General features: G+C 37.2%; 1 protein-coding gene across 3 annotated transcripts in view; it reads left to right on the top strand.

The window, feature by feature from the left end:
- NFIB (nuclear factor I B) overlaps nucleotides 1-26,622 on the top strand; it is a 234,776-nt gene that overhangs the window by 126,496 nt on the left and 81,658 nt on the right. For all 3 annotated transcript variants that reach the window (XM_082842856.1, XM_082842857.1, XM_082842855.1), the window contains exon 3: nucleotides 6,945-6,998. In XM_082842856.1, coding sequence (XP_082698982.1) covers nucleotides 6,945-6,998 — 54 coding nt within the window. The remainder of the gene's footprint in view (nucleotides 1-6,944; nucleotides 6,999-26,622) is intronic.

Raw genomic sequence — 26,622 nt, 5'->3', positions numbered from 1 at the left:
CAACCATTTAAGGGCGGAAGAAGGAAGTATTGTAAAACTTTAGTTTTGTGGCATCCCAATTGATGAAACAGTCCTCCATTAAAACGGAAGCTGTATAGATCTTTAACGTGCTGCAGAAAAAATACGGCAAATTATGTAATCAGAATTGTGATTACATAAACCTAACTCACTATAACTCCCAGGGAAATCAGTCCTTGTAGAAAGTAAACTGCCAAGAAGGAGGCAGGACATTTTGCACAGACGGAGAGGGAGATTCGTCTGAGAAGAATAGTTTTCTCCTCTCTCCTTGAAAAAGGTGGATGTTTTTGTCTTAACTTTGTGTTTCCCTGTTATAAAGTGCATGGGTTTGTATCCCTTCTTTCAGGTTTTTGTTTCTTACATTGGCTTTTCTCTTTCTTAAGTGATTCTTTCTGGCATACTATATACTTAATTTGTAAAAATATGCTATTTTAGTATGTCAGTAGTTAATAATGTTTTGGAGAGAAAGAAGGGGACTATTCTAAGCCTCTAGAAAACTCTCATGGTATCTTTAGTTGACAATGGGCTATTTCTTTACCTGCTTAAAGCCAAAGAATATGACAAAGGGGCCCTTTATCACATGATGACTAATTTTAGTTCTAGCAAGAGGCTATCTGTAGGTTAACAGGTTACAGTGTGGGTTTCATTTACTCTTCTGATATCCCTTGATATAAAAGCTATATTGTTATAGAGTCATAGAATTTTAGAGCCAGAAGGGACCTGACAGGTTACCTTGTACAATCCCTTCTTTGCACCAGAATGATTATAAATAAAAATGATGCCTGTCAAAATTTTTTTTTTTAATAAATAAAAATCATGCCTCTTAAGTCATGGTATCAGAGAAGAAAATGAATTCCTGGAATGTGTCATTTTTGGGTAGAAAGACAGCTTATATATAAGGGTCATCAAAAGCTTCTTGGCCTTTTGCTTGCAAACTAGTGGCCTGCTCCCTGGACCTCCCCCGACAAGCGTCTCCTCCCTTTGTAGGAGAGAGCCAAACCTTAATTTCTGACTCAAAATAGTGCCTCTTATCTACCCCCTCCCATTTCCAAATATTCCTTCAGAAATTAAGGGAAGCAGAACTGAGCCTTACATTAGGCTGGGAGACCCACTCTGGGAATCATGTCTCTATTCCCTTTCCTTGTCACAAAAGTTTGTCTACTTGATTTTCTTTCCCACTGGATAATTTCTTAAGGATTTATTTATTTATTTATTTAAAATTGAGGTATAGTTGATTTACAGTGTTTCAGGTATACAGCAGAATGATTCAGTTATACATATATATACGTGTATATTCTTTTTCAGATTCCTTTACATTATAGGTTATTACAAGATTTTGAATATAGTTCCCTGTGCTATACACTAGGTCCTCACTGGTTATCTATTTTATACATAGTAGTGTTTATCTGTTAATCCCAAACTCCTAATTTATCTCTCCCCCACCTTTCCCCTTTGGTAACCATAGTTTGTTTTCTATGTCTGTGAGTCTATTTCTGTTTTATAAATAAGTTCATTTTTATCATTTATTTTTAGATGTTTCTGCACAGAGGCAGCATGCCTAGCGTTTCTTCCTTTTTTTCTAGGCTTTCTTCTTTGTGCACTTCCGTAGTTTATAGACCAATTGTTTTCTATTCATTTGACTTAAACAGGTGTGTCAGGCGCTATACCGAAGATTAGGGCCATAAGGCTAAGTAGGACGGTATCCCTGCCCTCATATAGTTCAGAATCTAAAAGGGATGACCTCAACATGGAGGACTTTAGGGAGAAAAAAGACGGACACTGCGTGCAAAGACTCAGGGGCATCAAATGGAGGTGACACACATGGAACTGAAAGGCTAATGTATGACCCAGGTGTTGGTAGGGGCCAGATCAAAGTGCCTTGAATGACATCCTAAAATTTTGGAGTTTTTTTCTGTATGTATTGGGACTCATGTAAGAGTTTTAGCAGGGAAGAAGCTTGATCAGTTTTAGGTTTTGAAGAAATCGCCTTGTTAGTAGAGAGGAATATGTACTAGCAAGATGTGGGATCTGTTTATTTTTCAAGACTCTGTTCCTAAGGTCACCTCCCTCTGATATCTTTTATGACATGCCCTTGCCCATCCATCATAGGAAGAACTAATTATTTCCTCTTGCTATGTACTCACTTATAGCACCTATCACAGTGTATTTTTTTAAAATTTGTACATTTCTGTCTGAGCAAGCTCTGAGCTTCTAGATAGCATAGAAGGTATATTCTTTTTAAAACAATATGCTAAAGCTCATTGTTGTAAATGAAATGGAAATTTAATACACATTTAGGGAGAACCTAATATGTTCCAAACATTAGTAACTGGAATACAGAACGTGCTTCATAAATCTCATTCTTACTTAATTGAAACTTACATGAATGACCTTCAAAAAACCTTTCCTAGTTGTGATGATCCAACCACATCAGTTAATTGAGTTCATCCCCCTCCACATCCCTCCTCCCAAGCATGTTAGTACTTAATACAAACATTTAACAGGTCAGTATTTATTTATTATCTTATATGTTTAACAGACATTTCATTGGACTTCCATTAGATTATCAGTAGAACATTAGAATTTCCTCGGTTTAGCAATGAAAATCCAAACTAAAGTTTTTAGAGTTGGCCTCTTTCTAAAGCATCAATTAGTGTATAGACTTCAATGATAATAATAATGATTTCCAACTTCAGTTAAAAAGACTAGCTAAAGGTTTTTTTAAATTTCTGAAGAAGGTTTTGAATATATTGGTAAATGGTGGGAAGGAGGAGGGAGATTAGGGGAAGATAAAGTTCCCAGAAATCTTTAATTGAGTGAAAGGTCATTTGGATTTGCATGATTTTAAGATTGCATCATAACCACTCAAGAGGCAGTGTGTCTGAATGGGTGGCCCATGTAGAGAACACATGTTTTAATAGTTGCCTTGTAACTTTGTACAAGCCATTTAGATCACTTAAGTATCCCAGGATCTTCCATAAAATTGTGTCATTAGAGAAACTTGGTTACTCCTTAGGTAAAGTTTAGATATTAGAAGAGCCATGAAAGATTGGCTACTTTTTAAAAAGGAGTGGATGGAAAGATTGAAGGAAAGTTAATAAGGACCATGTAAGGATGAGAACCTTTACTTATTCCTAGAGAATCTTTAACCTGGGGGAGGGAGGAATTGATTGAGTTTTAAAAGCATTAATTTAGAAATGGTTTCATTAACTCTTCTGTTTCCTAGAAGAAATATAATATGTTTAATTCACACTTTTAAAACACAAAGGATGGAAAATATGCAAAATGTATTTCAATCCTACTTTCTGTCCAGTCAGGTCAGAAAGAGACAGACAAAGAAATGTAGAAGTTATAGAATGAGATCAGGGAAGAGGAAATAAAATGTGGGGGGAATGACAGAGGACTGGTTTAGGTCTGCTGCCTTCAAGACCCCTTCCCCTCCTTTTTTCTCCACTGCCTCAAAATCTTTCTAGCCTCAAGACTGAGTGTGCTGGGCACCTCGCAGTCCCATTCTTACCGCCCTCCTTCTTCAAAGACTTCAGTCTTCTAGAAGGTAATTTTCGTCACATGGCTGGTATCTCCTGGCTTTTGAGCATAACAGCTCCCTGAGAGCCTCAAAATGGCAGCACTGCCTTCCTCCCTTTTGGGGAGGGTGGGACTAAAGCACTTACAGAGGAATTCAAGAGGGCACACACTCGTCCGTCTTCAGTTGATTCACCACGGACAGTTGTAGATGCTTACACTGGGATGGACAAATTTAGTCATATCCCTTTTCTCCCTTTCTTCCTGAGAGTCAGTCCGTTAAAAATATTAGTCATTTTTTGAATGTGTCTTTTCTGTTTAATAATAGCTTTCATTTATTGATTGTGTAAGATGTGTCTGACCAGTACTTGACGTTTTATATAGTAAAATCTTTGCAATGATTCTATAAGGTAGGTAGCATTACAGTTAAAGATCAGGACTCCAAGGCCCTAAGAGTTAAGTAATTTTGTATAAGATCACATTACTAGTGAGGGACAGAGCCGGGATTCGCTGTAACATATGAAGTACACACACATACACATGACTTGAGCAAATGATGGAAGCAGTTAAGGAAAACCTTTGGGTATAGAGTAATTTGACCTAGGTGGTGAATTGGAAGGGTTTTAGATGTGGTCTAAGTAATTCTTTCTCTGAAGTTCACCACAATAACAGTTCATTTTTGGTTTCTCTGCCCACTGTGACTCCCTGGTTACTTCCTTTTCCAGCAGTTGGAATGAAGTGACCGATATAAGGTGACATAAGAGTTAAAAGTAGATTAGAGTGTTAGAATTTACAGTTGGAAAAGTAAGTGTTCTTTTGCTCGTTCCTTGAGGGGGCCTCTTCTGTGTTTTGGGGATCCAGTATATGCTGTTTACTGCATGAGAGGGCACAGACGTTGGACTACGAGGGAAAATCTGTCATGTGTGCCAGTAAATGCCAGATTATTTTAGAAAGTGGAATTATTATTATTAAAAGCAAGTGTATGCCTCAAATTTAGGGTCTACTTGAGCTTTCCCTCAAATGTTTGTGGGTTATTTTTCAGAAATTACATTTTTATTTCAGTTGAAGAAGTTGGTCTGCAGTTGTTGGAAATAGGGGAAAAGGGTAATTTGAAGCAGAAAAAAATTAGGGTTTTCCAAATGGGATGTTGTGGTAATGGGGTGTCCTTGTTCTAACTGAATACTTTCTCAGGAATGGAAGAGACATTTTTCTTTACTGGATCCAAATTTCAGCTACAAGATGTTGGGAAAGAGTTTTGTGGTTCTGTTTTGAAGTTGATTTAACTAAAAATACTAAGGCTCACCTAGAGTGGACAGCTCATGTTCTCTGATGACAACCCTAATTTACCTCATGTTGTGTCATCGTGAAGGTGTCATTAGCCACCATGCGGGATCAATATCTAGACCTCCATAAATGTGAAGTAGCTTTACAGGGAAAAATAAAATACGGGGGGGCTCTGGTCAGTGGGTACACACTGCATAAATAGGAACTTCTCAAAATGTTAAGAGTCACTTGAGAAATTAAGCTGGAATGTCATGTCAATTCTGGGGGACATTTGTCAGAGGAACTCAAGGCAAAAATAGCTGAGGCTATAGCAAAATCATATAATTTTTCTTTTTTTATGTAACTGTCATACTCCATGCCTGGAAAGTAGCCAGTATTGGGCCATCTTTTATGGGAATAAAGAAAGAGAAGGATTGATCTCCTAAGTTATAAGTCACTGAGTCTTGCCTCAATTCCAGAAAAACTAATAGAATTCATGGGAGATGAGACAAACCTTTTGGAGAGTACCTAACTCTCTTTGACTATCTGTAGAAGACTCTAGCCAGAACTGAGATTGCAGGAGTAGTCCTGACCGGTTTCTTTTCCATTTGGGGAAATAAGAAATAAATTGGAGGATAATGTGGGAATCATTAAATATATTTACTGAGATTTTATAAAAACTGTTCTAGGACAAAAAAAAAAAAAAAAAAAAGGAAAGAAAAGAAAAAGAAAAAAGACAAGGAAATGGGATGAAGGGGCACGGTTCCGATCTCAGTATTAAATCTAGTTAGCAGGCATGAGGCAAAGGGCAGAAATAAATAACCAAGTTTTATACAGAAAGAAGTCAACAGAATGTCCTTGCAGTTAATAGTAGAAGCAGCAGTTGCAGTATGTTAATAACTTGAGTAGAAGAGCAGAATAACTCCCCTGAAAAAACCAGCATAAGATTTTTCTGCTTAAATAAGACTGGATCCTGTCTTGGGTATAATGGCCAGGTTTCAGGAAAGGGACTTGTCTGTGGCCGCCTATGAAATTTTGTTGAAATTCACTATCAAGTTCAAAATTGCCTTTTCTAGGCAAGCAAAGAAAGCTGCTGAATCTGAACCATCCAGCCCAGTGCATTCACAGCCGTGAACAGCACACTGAGGAAAACACAAAAGAAGTAGACAGAATCTCTGCCTCTGCTTAGGAGCATGCAGTTTAGTTGGGGAGACAAAACTTAAATACTAGAACCAATAAAAGAAGAGTACAAAGCAACTTGCAAGTAAGTGTATAATAATATGGCGCAAATGACACAGATAAATGCAGAGGGGACATGAAGGAAAGGGGAGTGAGCAAAACACAACAGTGCCAGGTTAGTTAGGAAAGGCATGTTTAACAGTACTGTAGCTTCCATGTTCCTTTCTGTAGCATCGATGAAGAACAATGTGGGATAGGAAATTCAGATATTCTGCATTGATCTCTTCCTCCTTATCTGCCGAGTCTGTCCGTCTATCACAGATGGAAATTAAATTGATCCAACAATTTGCTCTCCACAAAGCCGTGATGGTTTCTACCTAGTAATTTATGCTTTTCTTGGTGTTTGCAAATCGATTGCTATCATGGGATGCAGTCAAACCTGGGCCTGGATCCAGTAGGTTGGGGGATTATTGGAGTGGATATGTGTGTATGCGATTGAAATCCTGGAAAAACGGACTCTAGTTTCTATGTATTTTTACTCATTGAATAAAAACATTTTCAGGTTTTTTTTAAAAAGCATGTTTAATTACACTCAGATTGCATTTTTAGGGAATGTATCTGCTTTATTTCCTACTGCTCCTGACAGGCCCAACCTTCAAACCACCTTTAGTGGCTTCGTCGCCAGACCTTTTGTTTTAAAAAAGCCTTGCCCTACCCCACAAATATTAGAGATCGCTACTTTTTTCCTCTCGGAAAAAAAAAAAAAAAAAAAATATATATATAGATGTTCTTCTAGTTTAATAAATAAAACATTGCTCCTGAAAGGCTTAGGAAAGTATACTTTATTCAAACACTCGACTTCATTGTTCTACGTTAAAAAAATTTTTTTAAGTCCTTCTGAGGATTGTGAAATTCTTTCAAAACAAATTAAAAAGAAAACATTTTCTGTGATTTCTTTACAGATTCTGGACAATCAGGAAGTCCAAGCCACAATGATCCTGCCAAGAATCCTCCAGGTAAATATGTGTTCCAGGACGTTTGCAATCTGACATTGTTGGAGAACAAAGGTACCACTGTATAGATAAACACCCCGTAATTGGTCAGCTGCCTATTTTGTTCTGGCAGGCAGGTATGATCAGGACAAGATGTGATTCTTTTTAGGCCCTTCACAGTGGCACATACTTCCACATTGGCGTCATCAGTATGTACCTAATCACTAATGTTTTACTTTTTGTTGGTGTTTCTTTGAAAATGAATATGCATGTATTTTATAGCTGTATATCTTTCAGGTGCTAAAAGTCACTGTTGTTTGAAAAGCCAAAAATCCTTCTAATCTTTCTTTTAAAATGCACAAGAAAAAGTATAATTTTTCATACTCTTATTATAGTTTATCAAATCTCATTACTTTAAAAAGTAGGTTTTGGTGGTAGTGGTTATGTCTTCATGCGGGATTTTTGCAAATGAGTTTTTATTCCGTAATGTTTTTAATGGGATTCCAAGAATCAGGAAATAATGAAAGTAAGACTTTTCCTTTAGTGTAATGTATGTCGAATACTCTCTTTATTTTCAGAAGTTGTTCCAGATCTGAAAATGGCTTTTATAAGAAACCATACTGTCTTCATGGTTTTGTTTTTCCTAAAGCTGAAGATATAGAATTTTGACGTTGATTTAGGAGTAGTATCTCTTCTCATGAGATAAAAACTAGTGCAAAGAAGAATTTCTAATATTTTAATCTCATAAAAATTTTAATTATATCTGTGACTTTAGTAAAAGAATGCTCTAAGAATAACCTAACAAAAACAAAACAAACAGGTAAAAAAATTCAAACTAACCACATATAACCTCCACCTCCAAAATGATCTCATTTGGCTTTTCATTGAAAATAGACCCCCAAATTTATAAAAGGGAATCATAAAAGTTTCCACAGGTAGACTTAGTTTTAGGTCCTTAATTGCTTGGTCTTCCTGTCATAATACTTCGCTAATGTGAGTCTGAAGAACCCTCAAAACTACAAGAAAATGTGTCAGAGCATTCTTGCTTTAAAATGATGTTAGAAAGATATAACAAGTAAATATGTAAGTAAAAATGCAAAGTCAAAACAGAATATATTTTTTTCTTTCTGAATCTTGCCTATATTTTGTTCTCTATTTTTATCTTCGAGAAAAATTTTCCAACTGCATATTAACTTATTCTGTATTGTACAAAATCAGATTGTATGACAAAAGTAGTATATCCTTCAAAGATAAAATATTCTAATTAAGTATAGATATAAAATGTATACTAAGTTGATTTTTCTTTACTTTCATCAAAGTCATTTATTATGACTAAAAATTGGTAGCAAAACATTGAAAAAACTGAAAAATTTTAAATGTAACTTCCAGTTAAATTGATTATTTTATTTTTTGTGTGGATGGGGCCAAGAAAGCGAGCTATTTAGAATATAATAAAATTTGTCAGAAATTTTCTGAAGTTGAGAAAATTTATTAGCTTGTAATGTCTTCAACTTTACTAAAATTTCTTCTTTTTAGTTATTAATGTTTTCTCTGTGTAGCATGATAACCAAAAGTGAATTGTATCCAAACATTTTTTAAAAGCTTCTTCACTCATTTTACAAAGAACTGTCAGGGAGGGGGACCTTTATTAGAAAAAGAGTTGATAAGCATTGTTAAGTCAGACTAAACAAAGGATATGCTCTTTGCATTTGAATGACAGCTTGGTTTGAAATTAATAAAGCTGTTATTGTTTGAAATGCATTTCTGAACATGTACAGAAAGAATCATACTCACTTAAAATGTTCTCTACTTGAGCTGAATGAATAATCTCTGAATAGTTATATAATGACAGAATATGATTTTTCAATATTTGTTGAGAAGCTTGGTTAAATTTTCTTTACTACATTCAGTGTAGCACCTATTAATTTATCTGTTTACATATAATATGGGTAGCAGAAACAATCAAGATAAAGCATCTCTATTATTTTCCCTCTTAAATTTTCCTTGGAAATCAAACCTTTTGTGAACTATGTCTGAAAACTGGAACGTTGTAGGTAAATGTATATTATGATTAGTTGAATATTATGTATATGTAAATTGTGCATTGGTTACCAGTTTTTCAGAGATAGAATATAATGAAACATAAAATATCAAAATTAAGTGGAATAAAATTAGAATTTTCTTTGATGATTCAGAAGCATTCTATCGTTTTAACATGCTTTGTGTATCATTATATTATGGACTTAACCTTAGAGATTATGAAGGAATTGTTTGATGGAAGTAAGAGTTTGTTCTGTAATAACTTGACATAAATCAAATCACTAGAAATATTAAATAGTATCTAACTGGAAATGTGAAAAATCATAACTTATTAAGGTTTTTGTTTTGCAGTCAATTGGGATATATTATACTTATTATTAAAAGCTCTTTTCATAAGTATAAGCATGTTTGGTATTTTTAGAGCATAATTTATCTCTTGGAGCCTCTTTTCATCTCTGTTTTCTGGCTTTGGCTGAAATGTGAAATCTCTGAATTACCGTATCAAGTAGGCATGATACATTTACAGGCAAATTCAATCTACTACCATGAGCAATGAGACAGTCGAATCACTTTGCTGTTTGTATTGTTATAACAAAGAGAAAGTAAACTTTTGAAAAAGATTGCCTTGAGTTCCAGCTCTTTCTTATCACTAGTAGTTTTCCACTGGGAGATGTGCAACCCCTGGACATTGCCACCATCTACTTCTGTGTTTATTTCATAACAGCTTGGGAAGAGATGGCAAAAATTCAAGCCCTTTTGGAGGTAAAGGCCCTTTGAAATCAGTTTACCACTGTTGACATGAAGGTGGGATCACATCCAGTCATTCTATAAGTACAGATGCATGGGTCTCCCACAAACTGGGCATCCCTCTGGCTTGGGTTTTCTCCAGCATCAAACATGACTATCTGATTCAGAAGAACTTCTGAAGGGTGACCTTAAGGTTCTTCAGACTGCAGTATGGAGTCTACAGATAGGCCTTTAGTTTTTAATTTGTGTTTCCTGATTGGCATTTGTACTTAGTTAGCAAGCTAATCACATGCATTTGAACAAAAGCGACACATTTTGGGGGAGGAAGAATATTTGCTACTTATTTTTAGAAGAGCTTAAGTAGGTTTATTTTACTATTTTAAAAGCACTTAAATAGTCTTTGCAGTATTTCCTTATACTATTTCGTGATTTAATTTTTTGTATTCATTCTTTGTTACATAGTGGGGATGGGCACCATACTCTTTTCTGGGCTAAGGTGTCCAAAAGGTCTGACTTTGCCCAAGGACATGACATTGTTATTTTGGTCAAGAACCACTAGGCTACTTCATTTTTTGTATGATGCACATTTCTCTTATTTATGTTGGGGTCAAAAGTTATATGTTTATATCTAGATACTTCTTTCTGAACAGTAAATTAATCCCTTCTAAGCAGTAGAGCTGCAAGAGTCCTCTTTCAACTATAGCAAACAACTGTTGTGGAGCAAAGGAGAGCAAACCATTAATTTAAGAACTTAGACACAGACCTAATTTTATTTACAATGATTAAAACCTCTACTTTCGCTTTTAGAAGATATGTGTGATTGGATTATAATCTTTTGAAATGAACTTTGACTTGCTATATTATTTTGTGTCTCTACATCCCTTGGGCTATGAACTTTTAGACTTCCCAATCTTAATCAGTTACCTAATGCTGGAGTAGTTGATACCCAAGGAAAACAAGGCAATCTAGAAGTTTGATTTTGCCTCTAAGCCAGCTAGAAATGGATGCCTCTTCTTGGAGTTCAGGAAGACTGTAGGTTTGTGGGGAGCTCTCTCTTGGCTGGAAATATAACAAAGAAACATTGAATCTTAGGACACTTTGCAAATTCTGTGATGAAAACTTCTGAAGCATTCCAAGTATCATTAACCAGAGCTTTCTGACCTAGAATGACATGGACTTATCCTACTTTTCTTTTTTGCAAAATTTGTAGGATGCTTGTGCTGTTTTGTGGGGCAGCTTTTGTGTATAGTGGGGCAAAACCTCTGGGGACCATTAAGATCATATATTGGGTAAATGTCAAATAAGCCACTTTATATCCTACCTGGGACAAAAATGGAATTACATAAATAATTGAATAAGTTAAATAAGGTGTATCAACTATAGCAATATGCTCATCTTACATTTAAGATATTATTTTAATTTATATTTATATATATTCCATATATAAGAGAGATCATACAGTATTTGCCTTTCTCTAACTTATTTCACTTTAGCATAATGCCCTCAAGGTCCATCCATGTTGTCACAAATGGCAAGATTTTGTTCTTTTTATTTATTTATTTATTTTCTGCTGTACATGGGCCTCTCACTGCTGTGGCCCCTCCCGTTGCGGAGCACAGGCTCCAGATGCGCAGGCTCAACGGCCATGGCTCACAGGCCCAGCTGCTCCGTGGCATGTGGGATCTTCCTGGACCAGGGCACAAATCTGCGTCCCCGGCATCGGCAGGCAGACTCTCAACCACTGCGCCACTAGGGAAGCCCAAGACTTTGTTCTTTTTTATGGCTGAATAATATTCCATTGTATGTATGTACCACATACATACCACAATTTCTTTATCCATTTACCCATCAGTGGACACTTAGGTTGTTTCCATTTCTTGGCTGTTGTAAATAATGCTGTAAAGAACATGGGGGTGCATATATCTTTTGGAATTTGTGGTTTCATTTTCTTTGGATAAATACTCAGACATGGAATCTGTGGATCATATGCTAGTTCTATTTTTAATTTTTTGAGTAACTTCCATTCTCTTTTCCATAGTGGCTCTACCAATTTACATTCCCACCAACAGAGCACAAGGGTTTCCTTTTCTCTGTAACCTCTCCAACACTTGTTATTTCTAGTCTTTTTGATAATAGCCATTCTAACAAGTGTGAGGTGATAGCTCATTGTGGTTTCAATTTGCATGTCCCTGGTGAGTAAAGATGTAGAGCATATTTTTATGTACCTGCATTGGCCATCTGTATGTCTTCTTTGGAAAACATCTATTCAGATCTGCCCATTTTTAAAATCAGATTGTTTGATTTTTTTGCTGTTGAGTTGTATGAGTTCTTTATGTATTTTCGATATTAGCTCCTTATCTGATATATGATTTACAAATATTTTCTCCCATTCAGTAAGTTGCCTTTCATTCTGTTGATAGTTTCCTTTGTTACGCAGAGCTTTTTAGTTTGATGTAGTCCCACTTGTTTATTTTTCTTTTGTTGTTGTTGCTTTTGGTGTCAGATTTTAAAAAATCATTACCAAGGTCTATGTCAAGGAGCTTACTGTGTTTCTCCTAGAAGGTTTATGGTTTCAGGTTTTACATTCAAGTCTTTAATCCATTTGGAGTTAATTTTTGAGTACAATAAGATAGTGGTCCAGTTTCATTTTTTTGCATCTGGCTGCTGTCCAATTTTTCCAACACCATTTATTGAAGAGACTGTCCTTTTCCCATTGTATATTCTTGGCTCCTTTGTTAAAAATTAATTGACCATATATGTGTGGGTTTATTTCTGGGTTCTCTATTCTATTCCATTGATCTGTATGTCTGTGTTATGTTAATACCACACTCTTTTAATTACTATAGCTTTGTAATATAGTTTGAAATCAGGGAGAGATGCCTCCTGTTTTGTTCTTCTTTCTCAAGACTGCTTTGGCTATTAGGGATCTCTTTTTGTTCCATATAAATTTTATAACTTCTATTTCTGTGAAAAATGCCATTGGAGTTTTTTTTTTTTTTTTTTTTTTTTTTTGCGTTACGCGGGCCTTTCACTGTTGTGGCCTCTCCCGTTGCGGAGCACAGGCTCCAGACGTGCAGGCTTAGCAGCCATGGCTCACGGGCCTAGCCGCTCCGTGGCATGTGGGATCCCGGACCGGGGCACGAACCCGCGTCCCCTGCATCGGCAGGTGGATTCTCAACCACCGTGCCACCAGGGAAGCCCACCATTGCAGTTTTGATAGGGATTGCATAGAATCTGTATATTGCTTTGGGTGGTATGGACATTTTAACAACATTATTTATCATAATCCATGAGCGCAGAATATCTTGCCATTAATTTGTGTTTTCTTCAATTTCTTTCATTAACGTCTTGTAGTTTTCAATATACGGTTCTTTCAACTCCTTAGTTAAATTTATTCCTAAATATTTTATTCTTTTTGATGTAATTGTAAATGTGATTGTTTTCTTATTTCTTAATTTCTTTATCTTTTAGGTCATTATTAATGTATGGAAATGCAACAGAGTTTTGAGTATTGATTTTATGTCCTGTAACTTATTTATTAGTTCTAACAGTTTTCTGATGGAGTTTTAGGGTTTTCTATATAAAATATCATGTTATCCGCAAATAGTGCCAGTTTTGCTTCTTCCTTTACAGTTTGGATGCCTTTTATTTCTTTTCTTTTTTCTTCTTCTTCTTTTCCTAATTGCTCTGGCTAGGACTTCCAGTACTATGTTGAGTAAAACTGGAGAGAGTGGGAATCCTAGTCTAGTTCATGATCTTGGAGGAAAAGGTTTCAGCTTTTCCATTGAGTGTGATGTTAGCTGTTGGATTGCATATATGGTCTTTATTATGTTGAGGTACATTTTCTCTGTACCCACTTTGTTGAGAGTTTTCATCATGAATGGATGTTGAATTTTGTCAAAATTTTTTTTTCGCATCTATTGAGATGATCAAATAATTTTTATGCTTCATTCCTTAATGTAGTATATCATTTGTGGTTATTGAACCATCGTTGCACCACTGGAATAAATCCTACTTGATCATGGTGTATGATCCTCTTAACGTATTGTTGAATTTGCTTTGCTGATACTTTGTTGAGGATTTTTGCATCTATGTACATGAGGGATATTGGCCTATAATTTTTGTTGTTATTGCTGTTCCTGTGACATCCTTATCTGATTTTGGTACCAAGGTAATGCTAACCTCATAACGTGACTTTGGACATGCTTTTGATTTTTTTAGAAGAGTTTCAGAAGGATTGTATTGATTCTTCTTTGAATGTTTGGTAGGTTAACTGCATTCAGGTAGGAATGCTGATCATGATAGATTTGATTTTCTACAGATTCTGTTCTGGTGTCTTGTTTGGGCACTACCAAAGAAAGTCATTCGTCATTTGGGGTTGCACTTGAAATCTACACCTGTGAAGTTTCCTGCTGTTCATCTAGATCTGCACATGGGGGATGCTGGGCTGTACCTTGGGTGATCCATCACCTTGCACCTAAAGGCTGGGCTGATTGTCCCAATGTTGTGTGGATTTGCAAGAAGAGCTGACAGTCTTGCCTGTCCCCGTTTTCCAATCTAGATTCTTGTAGGCATCTCCTGACAAAGGTACTTAATGATAGCTCTGTTAGAAATTTCTTTTGTTTTTTAACATCTTTTTAAAAAATTAATTAATTAATTTTTGGCTGCATTGGGTCTTCGTTGCTGTGCGTGGGCTTCTCATTGCGGTGGCTTCTCTTATTGTGGAGCATGGGCTTTAGGCCTGTGGGCTTCAGTAGTTGTGGCTTGCGGGCTGTAGAACACAGGCTCAGTAGTTGTGGCACATGGACTTCGTTGCTCCGTGGCATGTGGGATCCTCCTGTACCAGGGTTTGAACCTGTGTCTCCTGCATCGGCAGGCAGATTCTTAACCACTGCATCACCAGGGAAGCTCTGTTAGAAATTTCTAAACAAGGAAATACATGTCCAAAAAAATTTCACTGGTGAAGCAGTCTGTTCCTGGACTTTTGTTTCTTTGGGAGGTTTTGGATTACTGATTAAATATCCTTACTAGTAATTGGTCTGTTCAGAATTTCTATTTCATCACAATTCACTCTTGGTAGGTTGTATGTTTCTAGGAATTTGTCCATTTCTTCTAGGTTGTTCAATTTGCTAGAGTATAATTGTTCATTGTAATCTCTTATGATACTTTGTGTGGTACCAGGTGTAATGTCTCCTCTTCCATTTCTGATTTTATTTATTTAAGGCATCTATCTTTTTTTCTTGGTAAGTCTAGATAAAAGTTTATCAATTTTGTTTATCTTTTCAGAGAACCAGCTCTTAATTTTATTGATCTTTTCTATTATCATTTTAGTCTCTATTTCATTTATTTCTGCTCTAATCTTTGTTTTGTCTTCCTTCTACTAACTTTGGGCTTTGGTTGTTGTTTTTTCTAGTTCCTTGAGTGTATATTTAGGTTATTTTAGATTTTTCTTATTTCTTGAGATAGACTTTTGTCACAATAACTTTCCTCTTAGAACTGCTTTTGCTAAATCCCATAAAATTTGGTGTGTTCCATTTCCATTTTCATTTGTCTCAAGGTATTTTTTTATTTCTCTTTTGATTTCTCCTTTGACCCGTAATAGTATCATTAACTACAGTAATATGCTGGTTTTGCATTTAAGAAAATTTTTAAATCAAACAAATTTTGAGGTTGATTTCTCCCCTACTCTACTTTATAGATACTGAGATTGAAGCTACCAAATGGTTGTCATGAAACTAATGAAAACCAACCAAATAATTATCAAGAAAACTAGCATCTGCAGTTGTAGTCATCATCTGCAGGGATCAGTAGGGCCTACGTTTGTTTGACTTTTCACTTTGTTTTTGTCAAAATTTAGCATTTGGGACAAACAGTACTCTCTAATAGTTACAGAAATAATACAACATTTTTCTCTGCTATTTGCGTATGAAGGCAGATATATTTGCATAGGCCCTGCATGACCTCATAGAGCATGTTTTATCTTAGAATATCGTGTTCAAGGTCAAAGAAAGGGGAAAATTCACTCTGACTTTTTTTTTTATAACAGTCCATTCACTCCTCAGTTAGTAAGTTCATGCCCACTCATTCTCATATCCTTATTTATCATATCCACCAGAATCAACTTTTTTTATGGGGGGTAATGCACTATTTCATGATACTTGATTCTAAACTTCGGCTCTTTACAATATGCAACAGACTATAAACAGGCTTTCTAGTCATAAAAGTATAAATAGAAAGACAGTAAAAGGATGGGTTAACTGTGGTAAGACCTGACATCGTATTGGGTTGGCCCAAAAGTTCGTTTGGGTTTTTCGTAAGATGTTATGGAAAAAGCCAAACAAACTTTTGGGCCAACACAATAGGTAAAGCTTTTAAGTAATTTGAGAATGAAGTCCATGGGGGTCAGTACAAAAATCAAAGGATTTTTTTCCTAATAGATTTTGTTTCAGAGACACTTTTCTTCTTTATCCTCTAACTTTTTTGAAGACATCACATTAGTAAAGTTCTTAAATGTTCAAATTTAGGATGGAACTCAGAGTAAAGGAGGAGAGGATAGGTAATGAGTTTTGTTAGCAGATGAATCTTAAAAGGTCCAGGAGGCCATAGTCCTCAGCTACTTATTTTTGCAGGTTGCATTATAGCTGCTCATGTATAACTCACTCCTCAAAAGTTGATCTACGTCGCAGTTGGCACCATGCCCAGCCTCTACAATGGGTCCAGTCTGATCACTTGTAATATTAGTTTTGGGGGGAAAAGAAAGACAATTTAGGAATATTTTATAAGGACATGAAAGAAGCGGGTTTATCTATATCGCCCCAATTATCCACCCTGTTAGGCCATGAATACTACTAATTGAGTGCCAACTGGTTGCTGAGCTCAGAATTAAATACTACATTCCAGGAGACAGGGCGTGGATTGATTCAGCTCTATATGAGTAGAGACAGCCATTTGTCCTCCACCATTCCACACCAAGAACAATAAACAGCCCTGAAAGAGCTGTCTGTAGGTAGATTTTTCAGCCACAGATATTTAATGGGCATCTATTTTGTTCATGGCATTAGACTAAATGCTGTGGAAGATTGAAAAGTGAGTTACACATAAAACTTGCTCTCCCCAAAGTTTCAGCCCATAAGTACATACAGTATTCTATACATATTGTGGAAACCTAATATTACTTAGTGCTACAACTCAAGTGTCATGGGAGTTCAAAGTTGTGAAATACTGTTTCCAGCCATTGTGTAAGGAGTGTGGTGAAGTGCAACGAATATGAACGTTGGAATTAAAAATTTCCCCTGAATCAAGGTTCTAAGTTTTACAGTGATCATGAGGGCCATGACCAAATCAGCCCCCTTCTCTGGAACTCAGCACAGTCAATTATACCCATGCCAGTTGTAAACGTTAGATGGGAGAGCATACCTGGCAAGTAGCAGGTGCTTGGTAAAAGGTAAAAGGGAGGGCTCTTTCATCCTTCTTTCTCTTCCAGCTGGGTTGATCAAGAAGACTTTCTGCAAGAAGTATCATTTGTTGTGAATCCCAATAGAAATGTGTTGAATTTTTACACTGCACTCCCCTAGATAACATAAACAGAGTTATAGATCATAAGATGCATAAGAATAGGATGTTAGAGGTTACATAAAGGAGACAAACAGATATTTTCAAGTCTCATGGTGGAATAGAATTTGAGTTTTAAGGTAGTCCTTTTTTTCCTAAAGTAAGCCTTTTGGCCTGCCAGGAAACGTGGAATGAAATTTTGTTACATAGTTTTTAATAATGACAAGAGAAAGAGTACAAATGTATCTTTTGAGATTGCTTTTCCCCTGGCAACACTTTATATCTTAGTCTCTTGTATTCACATTGTATAAATATTTTTCCTACTTGCCTTTCCATAGTGCTCCTTCTTTCTGAAACTACCAACTTGTCTCTCTCCATTGAAAATGTTCTCTGTCCCTTACTTTTCCTGGTCCTCTCAGTATATCTCCCTTATTCTATTAACTTCTTCCTGACAACTTCTTACTTTAAAAATAATGCATATTGGGCTTCCCTGGTGGTGCAGTGGTTGAGAGTCCGCCTGCCGATGCAGGGGACACGGGTTCGTGCCCCGGTCCGGGAAGATCCCACATGCCGCGGAGCGGCTGGGCCCGTGAGCCATGGCCGCTGAGCCTGCGCTGCGCAACGGGAGAGGCCACAACAGTGAGAGGCCCACGTACCGCAAAAAAAAAAAAAAAAAAATGCATATTTTGTCCCTCATTCAGACAACCCCCTTCAACCAAGTGACCCATCTTGCTCTTCTTTTTCATGACATGATATAAAAGACTAAAATTTCTACTTAATTTCTCCTGCAATTGGACTTCTGTCCCCACTTGAAATGATTCTCATTAAATTCACTTTTTATGACCTGAGTCCAGTGTTTCCTTTCCATTCTATTCCTGCTTCCGTATTCTTGAACATTTATTTGGTTCACCTGACCACGCTCTACTGAAACTTTATCCTTGCTTTAATTTTTTTAAAAATTTGATTGTGGCAAGAACGCTTAACATGAGATCTGCCTTCTTAAGAAATTTTTAAGTGATTCTACTTACAATGTTGTACAACAGATCTCTAGAGCTTATTCATCTTGATCAAACGGAAACTTTTTGCCTGTTGATTGCAATTCCCCATTTCCTCTTTGTCCCAGCCCCTAGCAACCACCGTTCTACTCTGATTCTATGATACTGACTATTTTAGGTACCTCATATAGATGGAATCATGCGTTTGTTTTTCTGTGACTGGTTTATTTCGCTTAGCATCATGTCCTCAAGATTCATTCATGTTGTTGCATATAGCAAAATTTCCTTTAAAAAAAGGCTAAACAGCATTTTGTTGTATGAATATACCATATTTTCTTTGTCCATTCATCTGTGGATGGACATTGAGGTTGTTTCCACATCTTCGCTATTATGAATAGTGCTGCAGTGAACGTGGGAGTGCACATATCTCTTTGAGATCCTGATTTCAATTCTTTTCGATACATACCTGGAGGTGGGATTTCTGGATCGTATTGTAATTCTATTTTTAATTTTTTGAGGAACACCCATGTTATGTTTCATAGTGGCTGCACCATTTTGCATTTACCAACAGTGTGTAAGGGTTCCAGTTTCTCCACATTCTCCACAGCACTTACTGTCTTTTTTTGTTTTTTGTAATGCCATCCTGACAGGTATGAAGTGACATCTTATTTTAACTTTAATTTGCATTTCCTGATTATTAGTGATGTTGAGCCTTTTTCTATATGCCTGTTGGCCATTTGTATATCTTCTTTGAAGAAGAGGCTATTCAAGTCCTTAGCCCATTTTAAACCAGGTTATTAGTCGTCTTTGTTTTGTTTTGCTATTGTTGTAGGAGTTCCTTATATATTTTGGAGATTAACCCTTTATCAGACCTATGGTTTGCAGCTGTCTTCTCGCATTCTATAGGTTGCCTTTTCACTGTTGATTGTTCCCTTTGTTGTGCAGAAACCTTTTAGTCTGATGTAGTCCCATTTGTTTATTTTTGCTTTTGTTGCCTGTGCTCTTGAAAACAGGGCCTTTTCCTGGTAATCCAGGAACCATAATGTTTTCTTTCAGTTACTTATTAACCAGATTTCTGTCTTTAGTTTTCTGTGTGTTTTCAGTCCCCCCTGTGATTTTTAAGTTTCATTCACCTCTTATTATTCCTAGATGCATACCTTTGGAACAGATCTCTCTCCTAATGTTTCACGTGCCCAACTTCTTTTTGGACACGTTTCCGTATAGGTCGCATGGGTGACAACTCCAAAATTCAATTCCTTTTCTTTTCTACCAGACTTTATCTCTACAGGGACACAGGAATCTCCCCGGACACCCTCGGCTAGAGTAGTTCATAAGTTCTTTCTCAGGATCCCCCACGTATCCATTCATCTTTTCTTTTGGAAGCTCTTTAAAATCCACCCCACCTCTCAGTTCCCGTTACCCTTATTTGGGCCCTACACATGATTTCTTGTTTCCAGTAGTGCAAAAACCTTCTCTCTATTCTCCCCTTGCTCTTTCTTTTTCTAAGACTCTATAGGAATACACTTCATAAAACACAGATCTGACTTTCTTGAAAACTGATGGTTCACTCCTTATATACCCATATTCTGTGTCATGGCTTTAAATGCTGTTCAGTATCAGATACCAAGTATACTAGGTTCCTTTCCTTTCCCTTTCATCCATGTGCTCTGCTATTTCCTCTGCCAGAACTGCCGCATCCACCCTACAAACACTTGTTCATCTGTTATGTCCGAACTCTTCCATCTGTCTTACTGGATTCTCCCAGGCAGAGTTGGGCCTCTCTACCTGTACTATGATTGTTGCTTTATGTTATATTTTATACCCCTCCACCCCCGAGACAGTTAAAGTTTTTAAATGAGTAATTTACTACTGTAATCCAGTATCTTTATTTGTTTGACACATGCTTGGAAACATTACTCAAAAAAAAAAAAAAAATCAGGTTGTCAGTGCTTATCGACGGCTAGTCCAACTTCTCTACTTTACTTATGAAAACAACGCAGAGAGGTTAAGTGATTTGCCCAAGGTCCCAATCAGTTATTGGCAAATGTGGGTTAAAACTCATTTTTTTCGTGGGTCAAAACCTGAAGTCAGTGGTAACCCCACTGCATTATTGGCACCTTTCTCCTTGCCTCTCCTTCCCTGCCCCCGATAGGTAACACAGTTTATTGTGGTGCATCGCCTTGTGAAAAATGAGAGAAGTTTGGCCTTGTCTCTGCTTGGCCTAAGTGTTGGTGAGCATGCCACGAAGAGAAAGAGAGGAGAAATCTTTTCGTTGAGATGACTTAGCAGGACAGAGTCTGGGTCCCCTGGCATTCACAGAGAGCACCACGCTTGAGTCCCTGGGGGCAGTTTTAATAGCTGTGGCTGCCGGGACAAGGGGCAGTGGACAGGGGGTGAGGAGAGGAGATGGAGGGGCCTACTGAGTGACCCTTGCCTCAGTGGGAATGAGCTTGGGGGGAGATGGCAGCTGAGTTTCTGAGGCTGTGGGATCGGGGCAGGAATGAAGGAAGAGGCTTCAGCGCCAGGTTATTGCAGGCGCTGGAGCTCAGTGGCCTCCATCTTGCTTTCCGTTCCCTTTTATGAGGTTCATGTGCTCTACGTTTGCACAGGTCGGGGGCTCACTTGGGACACAGTCACAAGTGTAATCTAAACCTAAGATATACTCTCCTTTCACGAAGCTGTGAGAGAAATGACTAGTTCTTGGGCTATAGCTAGTTATTCAAGCTTTTGTTTTTCCTGTTTCCTCACTTTGTAACTGCATAGAATGATCTTGTGCTGTCTGAAATGACATCGTCACGGGGTAACATAGAGTCCAAGTGAAAATTTAATACATTGATGTAGGCCCTTAATTTATACTGCCCCTAGTTCCAGAAAACTTTCAAGAGGTCTCGCAGCTAAATAGGTTGCAGTTTGTTAAATTTTGGAAGGCATCACTGTCACGTGTTTTTCTTTTTTTGCTGAGTGCCTAAGTTGCCCACAGGGAGGGTTAGAGTCCCCGTGTGAAAAGAGGTCTCCCTCATAATTAGCCTAGGTTAGGTTATGGCTGTGCCTGCTACCCTGAGTAGTTCTTTCCCTCAAGTATCTCAGGTCCCTTTTACAATGACCGCGTGCATCCGAAGTTTCTTCTCAATTTAAATTCTTTTCCCTCTCCATATTTACAAGGTCGGCTTTTGTAGCATATGGCTACAATTTAATAATGCAAAGCATTTTCCTTCTCACAGCTGGAAAGCTGGGATTGTTCGATATCGCAGAGAGAGTGGACTTGCTCCAGGCTAGTTAAAATCACTGAACTCTGCAGAAGCGAAGCTTGCTGGAAGTATCGTCCTATACAAAGGCACCCAGGGGACCCCACCTTGCATATGAGAGCATCATGCTTGGAAAGAGAGATCAATTCTGTATATTGCAAGCAGAATAAAATGCTAAGTCGATACATATATATATCTAGCTACCTAGATTTTCATCTGTTTCTACCTCACAAGATTAAAAAATGTGCTTTCAACTTATTAGGCAGATCAACTAAAATCTCATTTCTTTTTTCTTTTTCTGTAACTATCAGAAAGTATCAAGGTATCAAGTAACTTCAGCAAGTACTTTTGTGTGGTAATTTGACTCATGTTGGCTTTTACCTAATAGTATCATTGGTGGTCATAGAATTTAAGAAAAAAATCAGGTTTTGGTTTTCAAAGTTGTTATAACTTTGGGTCTTTTTGGGTCTTTTAACTTGTGTGCTGGTCTTCAGTGGCCTTGCACTCTTTCATTTTATTTTATGTAATAGAACTAGGGACACTTCCCTGTTTGCACTGAAATATTTCTAATTCTTGACTCCAACAGAGATATCCCCTTCCCCACCCCTATTCCATACCTGAGCATGTTCATTTCCCCAAGGCATTCAGGAGGAAGAACACAGAAAAACCACTTAGCTTTCAGATTTGATCTTATCATCATTAAAATCATCATGTGCACTTGTTAATGACATGAAACAAACAGTGACATGATGTATTTTTAAAATATATACATTGTATGGTTCCATTGGTATGACAGGTCTGGAATAGGCAAATCCACAAAGGCAGCGGTTTGGAGATGTTGGGGGAAATGGATACATGACTGCTAACGGGTATGGCGTTTCTTTTTAAGGTGATGAAAATGATCTGGAATTAGATACACGACTCTTTGAATATACTGCAAACCACTGAATTGTGCACTCTAAAAGGGTATGAGAGTTATATCTCAATAAAGCTGTAATTTTTTTAATGGTTTTTTTAAAGTGCTTATGAGCCATCAGGAGAAAAGGGTTTGGGACGCGGGGCTAAGATTGAGATTTGGGGGGTTTGTCTGGGGCTTAGAGACCTCAGGAGATCAAGGAAGAGGCCCCAGGGAGCCCTGGCACAGGAAGTCACGTGGCAAATGATAGGAGTTTACATGTGCATTTCTCAACGAGCTGCAGTCTGCGTCAGTGGAGCCCCTTTTTCTGGTGAGGTACAGAGGCCACTGACGGACACCAATGGCGAGTGGTGTGATTTATTGTAAGATACTGGCTCCATTGTTTATTTTGTGGCACTTTTGTAAGTGCAGTGGATTTGTAGTTTCAAAATTTCGTGTTTTGGATTGTAGTCATCTTCTGAATTGAATTCTTTCAAGCCGAGCAATGTTTTCTAAATAAGTAAGTATATAATGTTGACTGGTGAACCATGGAGTGTCCATGAGTTTTTGAGAGAGCGTGTAGAAAGACAAGTAGAGAGACAAGGAAAGACCACTGATGGGGTTACTCTCATAACAGATGAGGAAGGCAAAATATTTTTTTAAGTGCTGAATCTTAATGTGTTATTTTAAAAAAATATTGACATGCTCTCCTTTTAACTAGAGCACCTAGATTATTTTAATAATTTTCCTAATTTCTGTACCTGGTATTTTTGCCTTGGGTCTTTATCCCTGTGATACATCTGGTGATCTTCAGAATGTGCAAGTCTGATTATTTCATTCCCCTCCCCTATCTGTGTCAAAGGTTCCCACTCTAGGCTAAGCCAAATCGTTCCATGGCATCTAATACAGCCCTTCACGGTGCGTTCTCTCCTTGCCCTTCCACTGCCCACGTGGACCTTGCATCCAGCCTTAGCCTTTGTGTCTTTGTGTTGTTTTTCTGCCTAGAATGCATGTACCCCCTTGACACCTCATCAGTGAAACTTCTCCAGACCCTGTCTGTAGTACAGTTTTACAGCTTTAACGGCACCTATATCACAATTTACTTGTCTTTTTCACTTAGTGGATTCTGAACACCTTCAGGTGAGGACTGTATAACTCTATTTGTAAACCCCGTATCTAAGGCAATGCCTGGCCAGAGACGGTTCAGCAGTGTTCAAGATTTATGCAATAGAGGCTTAGACCTACAGTAGGCTAAGTCAATTGTAACTTGTTCTTGAGGTTACATCCCCAGCCCCAGAACCTGACCTAAGTCAGGAAAAGCAGGGTGTTTCATAGAGACAGTTATGGTGGGCAGCTTCTGCCCTGTAGGTACACCACACCCTAGATATGACTGTTTCGGAGATGTTCTGAACTCCTAACTCATGTAGCATGGTCTGATGATGAATTTTGTAGGGACGTATCAGACTGAGAATTGCAGTGCCCTGATATGATTACTGATTTAGAATACCAGTCTTAGATGGATCCAGTTCTCTTCTCCCAGTCAAATGAATTATAGTGAAGTCCTGTTTGCTGTTCTCTGCTTCTGTTTAGTGAGTGTACCAAAATGTTCCTAGCGTCTGCATGATTATGAATGTGGAAACAGGTAAGGTAGCTTTCTAGAAGTAGCAAAAATTGCATGTAATGGAAGTCATTATTTTCAAAACTTTTCCTGATTATATTGACTGTTCCTTATTCATTTGTGATTCTTTTTGTGATGTGGAAATACTGATTTCTGAAAATTTCGAGACTACTGTTTATAGGTTAAGGAGGTAATTTATTTATTTTTACTTTATTAAGGTATAATTGACAGAATAAATTGCATATCTACCTATTATATATAATATATACATATTATATATGTATATACACATATACACACACACACACACGCACATATATATATGAAGGGAATAAACACTTACCAAATATCCATAGCCATATATTTATGTGTCTATTTCTGGTCCATCTCATTGATCTCTATGTCTGTCTTTTGCAATACCAAGTTTCTTCTTGATTTCCGTAACTTATTTATAATAAGTGTTCATAATAACTTTAAAAAATTATTTTAGGTCGTTTGTATTTTCACGTAAATAGAATCAGCTTGTTAAATTCTACCAAAAAAAAAAAAAAGGCTGCTAGAATTTTGACTTAAGAGTAGTGAGATTTAAATCCAGGTCTTTTTAGGCATACAGCAAAATAATTATCATTAGCTATCTAGTATAAAGTCCACCTTTCTGGCTTAACTTCTCATTCATATTCTCCCAACTCTTCACTAAAACTTCCCTGAGTATATGTAAAACCTTGAAAGTTTTTTCTAAGCACACTAAAACTAAGACTAAAGGAGAGCCTTTTATTAGAATCTCAGAGACTTATCCCATAACTATATGACCAGTGTAGTGGGATTTAATCTAAAACGTGGTGGTTTTCCTATCTTTTATCTCATGAAAGATAGCAGTGTTGATTCCTTGAGAAATTATAGACATTAAAGTTTGATTACACCCCATTATCATTCCCTAGGTTCAGAGCTTTTTCTATATCAATTTAAAAGGCTATAAACCCAGAGACCAACAGGGTTAGGAAATGGGTTATAGAGAGGGAGTGAAGAGTATGGGAGGACATCTAGCAGTCTGATTCCATTTCCTAACAGGAATCCTTCAAAAATTCTCCCCTCTGGGCTAGAGTCTTAATTCCTAACACCACAGATAAGGATCTCTGTAAACTTGGTTCCATCTGTCTTTCCAGAAAGTAAGGGTTTTCATATACTTCTCGGTAGGATCTTACATATCTAGGGGTGGGGTGAGAAGAGCCCACCGCTTTATAGTAGAGGTTCATTAGATGAAAGACCCGCAGTCACTAGAAAGTGGTCGGAATTGGAACTTCGACTAACACTGTTACTAGTACTACAACTACTGCCGTTACCAATAATCATTTATTGAACCCTACGCACTTCATATGAGCGTTCTTATTTAATATTCACCTCAAATCTGTGAGTTCAGTATTACGATTATTATTTCCATTTCACAAATGAGAATTGGAGGTAGAGAATTTAAGTACTTATTCAGTCATTAATAAAAAAAAGGAGCAAGTATGGAAATTGAACTGAGATAGAGTTTAAAGCGCTTATCACAGAGCCTGGCATGTAACACTGAATAAATGATAGCCACTATTATTTTATTATCATCATTATTATGGTTATTATTACTCTTTATTTATATTAAGTAATTTAATCAAAGTTATCCAGCTAGTAAATGATAAGATCCGATTATGCCAATTCTAGAGCCCTCAATCTCAACCTAAAAATACAGAATGCTTTTTTGAGGCAAAACCCTAAATTTGGATAGACTACCCTGTAAGTAAAAAGAAAACAACCAAGTGTGCCCTTGGTGAGAAAACACTGAAGAACAAGGGAAAGGGTCTGTCATTAAGATCCAGAAGAACATATCTTTGAAAGTGAAGAACTAGAAGAAATTTCAGAGAAAACATTTTGTTTGCTTAGAAAAAGGAACTTACATGAAAAATGAACAGATAAAATAATAGCTTCAGTGAACAGAGTATCATGTGAGTTAAGAAAGAGTAGCAAGGGGGCTTCCCTGGTGGTTTTGTGGTTGAGAGTCCGCCTGCCGATGCAGGGGACACGGGTTCGTGCCCCGGTCCGGGAGGATCCCACATGCCGCGGAGCGGCTAGGCCCGTGGGCCATGGACGCTGGGCCTGCGCGTCCGGAGCCTGTGCTCCGGGGCGGGAGAGTCCACAGCAGTGAGAGGCCCGCGTACCGCAAAAAAAAAAAAAAAAAAAAAAAAAGACTAGCAAGAAAACTAAAACTGCTTTCATATAGTTAAAATCTGGATTGGAAGAATAAAAAACAGAACTGATGCTGTGGAAATAATCACTGATACAGATATTTGCTCCAAAAGCAGAGGAAAAGAACAGAGAGGTTAAAAACGGTGAGAAAAATGTTTATGATGGGAGAATAGAAAATTTAGCATTTATTTAGGTGTTCTTAGTGAGAAATCAGAGCATTTAGGAAAGAAATAGAATCAAGGACAAATGAAGAAAACTTTTATGAGCTAAACATAATCTAAATATGCTGGTTCATATGGCTAACATATCCAGCCAATAGTAATAATATCTAAATATT

This window comes from Leucopleurus acutus (genome assembly GCF_964270905.1).
Source record: "Leucopleurus acutus genome assembly, chromosome: 7".
Taxonomy (NCBI): domain Eukaryota; kingdom Metazoa; phylum Chordata; class Mammalia; order Artiodactyla; family Delphinidae; genus Leucopleurus; species Leucopleurus acutus.
This window is presented reverse-complemented; position numbering and strand designations above follow the sequence as displayed.